At 55.9% G+C, this 9,798-nt stretch overlaps 1 protein-coding gene across 1 annotated transcript; it reads right to left on the bottom strand.

The window, feature by feature from the left end:
* Nucleotides 1–7,299: 7,299 nt before the first annotated feature.
* On the bottom strand, nucleotides 7,300–9,111 carry LOC144947574 (uncharacterized). Its single transcript, XM_078876787.1, has 3 exons — nucleotides 8,099–9,111; nucleotides 7,865–8,014; nucleotides 7,300–7,609 (listed from the first exon to the last, which is right to left on the bottom strand). The coding sequence occupies exons 1-3, from the start codon at nucleotides 9,109–9,111 to the stop codon at nucleotides 7,300–7,302; spliced, it is 1,473 nt and encodes a 490-aa protein (XP_078732913.1).
* Between the last annotated feature and the right edge of the window lie 687 nt (nucleotides 9,112–9,798).

Raw genomic sequence — 9,798 nt, 5'->3', positions numbered from 1 at the left:
TCAGACAATCGCCACTGATGGAGGCCGTGAGCGGGAAATCCGCGGGGTTCACAGCGCAGCGCGCTCGCCACTACGCTACCGCTCCCCGCACATGCACGCAAATACAAAGATCCCCCGTGTAGCCTTAACGGACTGTTGGGGCAAGTGCTGTTAGCGAGCACCTATGAAGGCCGCAAGGGCACACGAGGGGGTGGGTGGACAGCACCACGCCCGGCCGCCTTTGTCTCCCCCAGTGGCGATGTTTTACACATCGCACCAGGTACTCATTTGAGGCTGAGTCCACCTAGGGGAGGCACAGGACCGGTTCAGATATTCGTCAGCAGTGTAGACCGTGAGCGGGAATCGAACTCGGGTCGCCGGGTTCGTAGCGCAGCGTGCTACCGCTACACCACCGCACACACTCAGACAAAGACAAAGATCCCCCGTGTAGCCTTAACAGACTGTTGGGGCAAGTGCTGTTAGCGAGCACACACACACACACAGACACACGTGCACACACGCGCGCTCGCCGTGTTCACACACAACGTTCGCGTGTTGTGGAAGCGCGTTAGAAGCACAAAGTGTAACGGCGAGAAAATATGAGAAATCATGAAGATGAACGCGGTTTAGACGTCTTCATATAATCTGTTTTTATTTAGTCTTAAGACGTAGGAACCATTCGTTTCATAGCGACGAGTGACGAGCAGCAGTAATTTACAATCTCAGTTTTATTTTAATACAATGTTTTCACGTTGCGTGGTTTGCCCGGATGTACGACCGCGAGCAAATCCGTCACGAACCATCCCCGCGTTCACAGCTCGTAAGGTGGAGTGTGAGCCGTGCACGCACGCGCGCGCACACGCGTGCGTGTTTATATATACAACAAATATACAGGCAAGAAGGCTATGCACCACAGCAGCGAGTCATATATAATATATACACACAGATATAAAACATACATCGTGGGTCATTCAGTTCGGCGCGGAGGCTTTCGCGAGCAATATTGAACCTGGGTTGTCACCTGATGAAGCCAGTTGTAATTACGGGCGAAAACGTCGAACTCCGATTGTCAATGTCGGAGTGGGTTTCACTCTCCAACACGCCGGTGTGCTGTTAGCGGGGACGAATTGGCCTGTTCTGTTCACGTGACAAACCTTGCCGATCGGCCGTGTCGGGTGGTGGCGGGTTTCACGACACATTTATATGTTTACGCGATATTCTAACCCAAAGACCTCTATGATGGATCGTGGGTAATTCTTAATTGTCCCAAGCGAGTCAAATGATCGACCCCGTTCGAGTTAAAATTCACAGTTTTGTTTTTAGTTTTTTTTTATTAAATGCAATTATATATTGAATTTTGGTATATACCGTACACATATATGTATCAAATAATTAGCTGGTCCAAATGCAAACGGACGCTGCCCTCTGTGCGTGTATTATTGTCCCTGTACCAGTGACAACTTCAACTAACACCGCTCACGGAGAGACACATTGTGCGTGTCTCCCCCCCCTCTCTCTCTCCCCGCCACAAAAATGCAATACGTACAATCTACCCCGAAATGTCCTGATTATAAGACGCGCGCGAAAGTAGGAAGGCAAACCTTGCAAAAATCAACGCGACAGTTTGAGTTTGCGCCCCCGCTGTTAATCAATGAGCGTTTTGCGCAGCTCCATCAAGAATTCCGCCCCCACCCCCCGCGAGTGTAGCCTGTAACAGACTGTTGGGGCAAGTGCTGCTAGCGAGCAGCACCTATGAAGGCTACCGGCACTGTGGCACACGAGGGGAGCGTGAGCGGGTGGCCAGCATCACGCCCGGCCACCTTCGTCTCCCGAGTGGGGCGATGTTGACCTTACTGCACCGCGCGCGCAGCGGGTTACTCGCTTTGAGGCTGAGTCGACCTAGGGGAGGCCCCGGACCGGTGGCCGTGAGCGGGAATCGAACCCGGGTTCGTAGCGCTGCGTAGCGCGAACCGCGCACAGCTACCCGATTATAAGACGCACCACGATAGAATGTACGAAGCTGTAGGTGCTCCTTATAATCCGAACGGGAGCACGCGATGCAACAATATTGAAGCAAACAGTTGCACCCGCTTGCTTTGCACATTCACTGCTGGATGAAGTCCTCCCTAAGGCGTGTCGGCGGTCATGCGCGTGTGTTGTTGTTGTTGTTGTTGTTGTCGCTTGACCATACTTCACCACCCTGGCCATTGCGGGCATACAGGAAGGCGGTGAGACACCGAAGATTCACTCGGATCCACGTGTCACTCGCCACCCGTCGCAGCCGTGGACGAAGCTATCGAACTCCAGCCCTGCCGCGGTTCGTAGACAGATTCCGTTGCCCTCCCCCACCCACCCACCCAGACACCAACACCGCCACCACCGCCACGACCGCCACGTATAAATGATCGATTGAGATAATGATCTCGACAGAGATGTTGGCAGAGAGACAATTTGATGAGCTCTGTCGAGCGGTGACTCGCGCCGACAAATCGCGGTGAAGTATGGACAACAAATACAAACCGACGGTGGATTGACAAAGGGGAGCAGTGGGTGGGGGGGGGGGCGCTTGCAAACCGATCGTTTGATTTAAAAAAATTAAATCTCACGGAGTTTGAAAAAATTCGGTCCGTGGGTCTATTTCGATTTTTTTGGGATAAAACCAACAACAACAGCAACGACAACACGTGTGTATCCCGTACATACAGCAACTGCACACACACGCGTGCTCATCAGCACACGTGCTCATCAGCACACGTGCTCATCAGCACACGTGCTCATCAGCACACGTGCTCATCAGCACACGTGCTCATCAGCACACGTGCTCATCAGCACACGTGCTCATCAGCACACGTGCTCATCAGCACACGTGCTCATCAGCACACGTGCTCATCAGCACACGTGCTCATCAGCACACGTGCTCATCAGCACACGTGCTCATCAGCACACGTGCTCATCAGCACACGTGCTCATCAGCACACGTGTACTCATCAGCACACGTGTACTCATCAGCACACGTGCTCATCAACACACGTGCTCATCAGCACACGTGCGCGTGTGTGTGTCTTTGTACATACACACGAGTGTCATCTACGATCCCCCGTTCACGGAAACGTGGAATTTCGGGAATGTCTAAAACTCCATTCCTTGCGACCGACCACGGTGATCCATTCCACGTTTTTCAGTCCTCCCCCCCCCCCCTCTCGCCACACACCCCCCGCTCAAATATTTATTTTGACGTTCGCTCACTCGCTGTCCCATCATCTTTGCCCGAATCAAATTCTAGGACGCACATCTTTAAAGAGGGGATTCCTTGCTGCCCATGACGTCCAGCAGGGCTCAACAGCCCAACAACCCTGCTGATGAGACACCGGCTGTCAAAACCGACCGAGAGGTTTTGCTTGGACTGAACCAATGCTGCTGACATTAAGCGCTCACAGAAGGGGGCTCATGTGACCGATATGATGCGTAAGACATTTTTACTTTTATATTTTTACGACGACGATAGACGGATATGTAACGGAGACGCGGTGTCTGCTTATCGACTTTACGCTGAAATTTTTTTTTTACACAGCGAGACTGATGGTTATCGTCGTTGTGTAACTATATAAGCTGAGTCGTTACACGCTCGACGAGCCTGATGATTGCTAAACGCGTTCCCAGGCGAAGCGAAGAGCGCGGGATGAACACATTCGTCAACGCCGCCGTGCCTGAACGGGCGACGTTCCGGGAAATGGGCCTTCTTCATAGCACACAACAGACAAAGATCACCCGTATAACCTAAACAGACTGTTGGGGCAAGTGCTCTTAGCGAGCACCTATGAAAGCCGAAATGGCACACGAGGGGGTGGGTGGCCAGCACCACGCCCGACCGCTTTTGTCTCCCCAGTGGCGATGTTTACACACCGCACCAGGTACTTATTTGCGGCTGAGTCGACCTCGTGGGAGGTCTAGGACCGGTTCAGATAATCGTCACTGGTGTTGACCGTGATCGGGAATCGATCTCGGGTCGCCGGGTTCATAGCGCAGCGCGCTAAGCACTACACCACCGCTCCCTTGTGCATAAAGACATACACACGCACACACACCCGTACACACAGACACACATACACACACAGACACACGCGCACAAAGACAAAGATACACGTACACAGACACGCGTACACACACACGAACACACACCCGTACACACAGACACACATACACACACAGACACAAGAACACACACGAACACACACACACCCGTACACACATACACACATACACACACAGACACGCGTACACACACCCGTACACACATACACACACAGACACACGAACACACAGACACACGTACACACATACACACACAGACACACGAACACACAGACACACACACAAACACATACACACAGACACACACAGACACACGAACACGCAGACACACACACACACACCGACACACATACACACACACACACGAACACACAGACACACACACACAGACACACGAACACACACACACACACACAGACACACGAACACACAGACACACGTACACACAGACACATAGACACACGAACACACAGACACACGTACACAGACACACGTACACACAGACACACAGACGCACGTACACACAGACACACGTACACGCAGACACACGTACACGCAGACACGTACACACATATACACACAGACACACGAACACACAGACGCACGTACACACAGACACACAGACACACGTACACACATATACACACAGACACACGTACACGCAGACACACGTACACACAGACACACAGACACACGAACACACAGACACGTACACACAGACGCACGTACACACAGACACACGTACACACGTACACACATATACACACAGACACACATATACACACAGACACACGTACACACAGACACACGAACACACAGACACATACACACAGACACACACAGACACACCCGTACACACACACAGACACACACGTACACGCAAGTGGAATCGGCGCTCTTTTTGACGTCGCGTGGGACGTGTTTAGCAATCATCGGGTACGTGCGGCGTGTCACGAGGCGATCACGGAAACGCAGGGAGGCGATTGGCGGATCGTGAGGACACAGCGTGCATACAGCAAACTACACAGTCCACTTGAATTGTCCAATACGTACACTATGTACACTCGACACACACACGCGCACACACACCCACACACACGCGCACACTTGTGTACAACTCACAGCACGCGCGCGCTTTGGCTTAATCCCAGCCGGCAATCGGCCCCGCGCCCGGCTGCACCCCCATCCATCCCGTGAGCCCTCCTGCCCCCCCCCCTCTCTCGCTTACGACCGACGGGGCTGCCGATCGCGTGCCGGTACCCCAACGCAGTCGAACCGAGCGGTTCGGAAACGATATAAATAATTTTATGTACAACAACAACAACAACAAAATCATCATCATCATAAACCGAAGCCGGCGTGGACACGCGCACGCTTATTACACATCCGCCGTACGTATGTGCGCGCGCGTGTGTGTGTGTACGTGCGTGTGTGTGTGTGTACGTGCGTGTGTGTGTGTGTACGTGCGTGTGTGTACGTGCGTGTGTGTGTGTGTACGCGCGTGTGTGTGTGTACGTGCGTGTGTGTGTGTACGTGCGTGTGTGTGTGTGTACGTGCGTGTGTGTACGTGCGTGTGTGTGTACGTGCGTGTGTGTGTGCACGTGCGTGTGTGTGTGCACGTGCGTGTGTGTGTGTGTACGTGCGTGTGCGTCCGTGGCGATTCCGTGGAGGGGAGGGGGAGTGAACACGTGGGAAGGGAAAATCACCTTCAGAGGATGAAGACGAGACGAGCTCTGGGCTGTGAAGACGTCTCCCTTGTTCCATAGCGCGAGAGACAAAGCCGGCGAGAGTCACGGAGAGAGAAATACGGCGAGAGACACGGAGAGAGTCACACAGAGAGGGGGGGGGGGGGTGATGAGAGAGAGAGACACGGAGAGAGTCACACAGAGAGGGGGGGGGGGGGGTGATGAGAGAGAGAGACACGGAGCTTCGCTGGGGAGACGCAGGGATTGTCACGAGCAGCCAAGGAGTGAGGGAGAGACACCGGTGATTGTCGAGGAGCGAGAGAGGCAGACAGAGAGAGTGAGTGTGGTCACAGAGAGTGGCAGAGAGACAGAGAGTGTGTGAGTGTGGTCACAGAGAGTGGCAGAGAGACAGAGAGTGTGTGAGTGTGGTCACAGAGAGTGGCAGAGAGACAGAGAGTGTGTGAGTGTGGTCACAGAGAGTGGCAGAGAGACAGAGAGTGTGTGAGTGTGGTCACAGAGAGTGGCAGAGAGACAGAGAGTGTGTGAGTGTGGTCACAGAGAGTGGCAGAGAGACAGAGAGTGTGTGAGTGTGGTCACAGAGAGTGGCAGAGAGACAGAGAGTGTGTGAGTGTGGTCACAGAGAGTGGCAGAGAGACAGAGAGTGTGTGAGTGTGGTCACAGAGAGTGGCAGAGAGACGCGAAGGGAGGGCTGTCGCGAGAACACACGCGTGGAAAGAGTCACGGAAACGAATCACAGAGTTCAGAGTCACACAGAGACCCCATTGAGAGTCACACAGAGACCCCCTTGAGAATCACACAGAGACCCCCTTGAAGAGTCACGCAGAGACCCCCTTGAAGAGTCACGCAGAGACCCCCTTGAAGAGTCACGCAGAGACCCCCTTGAAGAGTCACGCAGAGACCCCATTGAAGAGTCACGCAGAGCCCCCCTTGAAGAGTCACACAGAGACCCCCTTGAGAGTCACACAGAGACCTCCTTGAAGAGTCACGCAGAGACCCCGTTGGGAGTGACGCGGAGACCCCGTTGGGTTGAGAGAGTCACAGAGGACATCCATTTGGGAGTCACGCAAGAGACTCGGAGAGCCTCGCAGGGAGTAGAGAGTCACGGGGTGGGAGGCCAGTGGTGGTGGTAGTGGTGGTGGTGGTGGTAGTGGTGGTGGTGGTGGCAGTAGTGGTGGTAGTGGTGGTGGTAGTGGTGGTGGTAGTGGTGGTGGTGGTAGTGGTGGTGGTAGTGGTGGTGGTGGTAGTGCTGGTGCTGGTAGTGGTGGTGGTAGTGTTGGTGGTAGTGCTGGTGCTGGTGGTGGTAGTGGTGGTGGTGGTAGTAGTGGTGGTAGTGGTGGTAGTAGTGGTGGTAGTGATGGTGGTGGTAGTGGTAGTGGTGGTGGTAGTGGTAGTGGTGGTAGTGGTAGTAGTAGTAGTGGTAGTAGTAGTAGTGGTGGTAGTAGTAGTGGTGGTAGTAGTAGTAGTGGTAGTAGTAGTGGTGGTAGTAGTGGTGGTAGCGTCAGGGGCAGGGCCTGAGGTGCAGTCACGGGGAGAGCCACTTGGAGACGGGGTGCGCCGCGCTCTGCACGAAGGGCGCCGAGAGCACGTGCAGCGTGGGGGCGAGGCCGAACCCGGCTCGCGTGAACGAGAAGCCGTGCCCAGGCCGCGCGCCCATGGGCAGCGAGGCCGGGGCCCCGCGGAAAGGGGATCCCGCGTGAGGAAGGAAAGTGGCCCCGTGAGCCCCGATGCCTCCTACGCCGCCGCCGCCGCCGGCCCCCATCAGCGCGCCGTGTCCGCTCGTTTTGACGGCCGCGTCTCCTTTCTCGGCAGCGATGCCGATGATGCTCTCGATGCTGAAGGGGTTGCGGTTCGTGGTGGTCGATCCCGGCGGTGTCGTGGTGGTGGTGGTGGTGATGTTGGTGGTGGTGTTAGTGTTGTTGTTGGTGGTGGTGATGATGTTGTTGGAAGCGGTGTTGTCTTTGTCCACCGCTTTACACACAACGTACTTGGGTGATGGAGGTGGTGTGGATGGCTGCTGCTGCTGATGCTGCTGCTGATGATGCTGCTGCTGATGATGCTGCTGATGCTGCGCCATCGGCAGGGAACACTGCGCGTTCACGGCCGCGTGCATCTGCACGATCCCAGCGCCGAACACTTTCCTCGCCGTCCCCTGCAAATGTTCATGCACCGATGACAGCAGCGGGACACCGTGGGGCAGCACAGGCGTCAGACACGGACTCGCGTACGGATACTGCTGCTGCTGATGCTGCTGCTGATGCTGCTGCTGCTGATGATGATGATGCACCAGCTGCTGCTGCTGCTGCTGATGATGGTGATGCTGCAAAGCGGCGGCCGCGGAGTGCAGCGCGTATCCGTGCGCGGGGAAGCCGTAACCCGCGGCGCGCACGCAGTAGGACGCCGACACGCCGTAGGGAGTCAGTCCGTGCATCATGAACGCGGCAGCGGCGGCCGCGTGCTGGTCGGCGGTCATGGGCCTCTTGAATCGCTTGCGACGGCGGAGGAAAGAGCCGTTGTCGAACATGTCCTCGGACGCCGGGTCGAGGGTCCAGTAGTTGCCCTTGCCCGGGTTGCCCGGCTCGCGCGGGATCTTCACGAAGCAGTCGTTGAGCGACAGATTGTGTCGGATCGAGTTCTGCCACGCGGGGAACTTCTCGCGGTAGTAGGGGAAGCGCGCGCTGATGAAATCGCAGATTCCGCTGAGCGTGAGTCGTTTCTGCGGGCTCTGCAGGATGGCCATGGTGATGAGCGCGATGTACGAGTAGGGAGGCTTCACCAGGGCGCTGCTCTTGCCGCTCGACGAGCTAACAGCAGCGCCACCAGCAGCGCCACCAGCAGCGCCACCACCAGCACCACCACCAGCACCACCACCACCACCACCGCCGCTACTCGCGTTGTTCACGTTCTTCGGGGGGTCGCTGTCGGTTGTTGCATCGGCGTCGTCGTCCACGCGGCCAGCTGAGTTGCACCCGTCGCGGTTCACATCCAGGTCCGGCTTTTGGTCCGTGTCTCCGTGTTGGTGGCGGCGGTGGTGGTGGTGGTGGTCTGTCGCGCGAGACATCTGCGGGCCGCCACCCGAGGTTTTGACGACGACGAGGTGGTGGTTGTTGTTGTCGCCACGAGTGCGGTCCACAAGACCACCACCACCACCGTCTTCATCATCATCATCATCATCGCCGCCACCGCCATCATCATCATCGTCGTCGTCAATCCCACGAGCGTCGTCGCTGTCACCGACCACATCGATGACGATCTCCTCGGGCGAGAGATGCAGCGTGTAAGCGCTCGACAGCTCCTGGCTCTGGGTCGGAGTCCCTGAGCCGGAGAGCGGGGTCATGGTGCACGGCTCGCTCGTCCTCCCCTGGCACGCGTCAGTCGCGACTGACTGTTGTTTGTTTGTTTGGTAGCGGTGGTGGTGGTGGTGTTGGTGGTGCTGCTGCTGTTGTTGCGTTGTAGGTTTTATGTTGAATTCATTTGGAGGCGCGCGCACGAAGCGCGCGCACAAACGCACGCGCAGAACAGCGACACTCACTGATGTACAGACAGACAGCTGTACAGACAGACAGCTGTACAGACAGACAACTCTACAGACAGGCAGCTTTACAGAGACACGCGCGGAGAGACACGCACGGTCACGCGCAAATACACAACGACACGCACACACACAGACACACTCAGGCAACACTCGCCTGCCGCATAGAAGGCAGCGACTACGAAAAGTTGTCAGCGAGCACCTATTGCTAACGCACACGCTGACACGCAGCGCCACGAACAACAGCACGCACACACAGAGACGCGCACAGACACACGGACACGCCGCGGACTACAGCCATTGGCCGACTGTTGCTCCAAAGCGCTGTTCGCGAGAAACGAACACGCTCGCCACCCTTATCGCATTCACAGACTGTTGGGGCGCGCGCACACACACTCACACACACACAGACACACTCACAGACACACTCACACACACTGAAACACACACTCACACACACTCACTCACACACAGACACACTCACACACACAC

Source organism: Lampetra fluviatilis, chromosome 46 (genome assembly GCF_964198595.1).
Source record: "Lampetra fluviatilis chromosome 46, kcLamFluv1.1, whole genome shotgun sequence".
In the NCBI taxonomy this organism is placed as follows: Eukaryota; Metazoa; Chordata; class Hyperoartia; order Petromyzontiformes; family Petromyzontidae; genus Lampetra; species Lampetra fluviatilis.
This window is presented reverse-complemented; position numbering and strand designations above follow the sequence as displayed.

Bases quoted from the DNA above. Each gene is read 5' to 3' on its own strand.
- LOC144947574 (XM_078876787.1), bottom strand. From the start codon at position 9,111: ATGACCCCGCTCTCCGGCTCAGGGACTCCGACCCAGAGCCAGGAGCTG. The intron at 8,015-8,098 runs GCAGCATCACCA...GCAGCATCAGCA, and splicing joins CACTCCGCGGCCGCCGCTTT to GCAGCAGTATCCGTACGCGA. The intron at 7,610-7,864 runs GTGTTCCCTGCC...CAACCCCTTCAG, and splicing joins CACGCGGCCGTGAACGCGCA to CATCGAGAGCATCATCGGCA.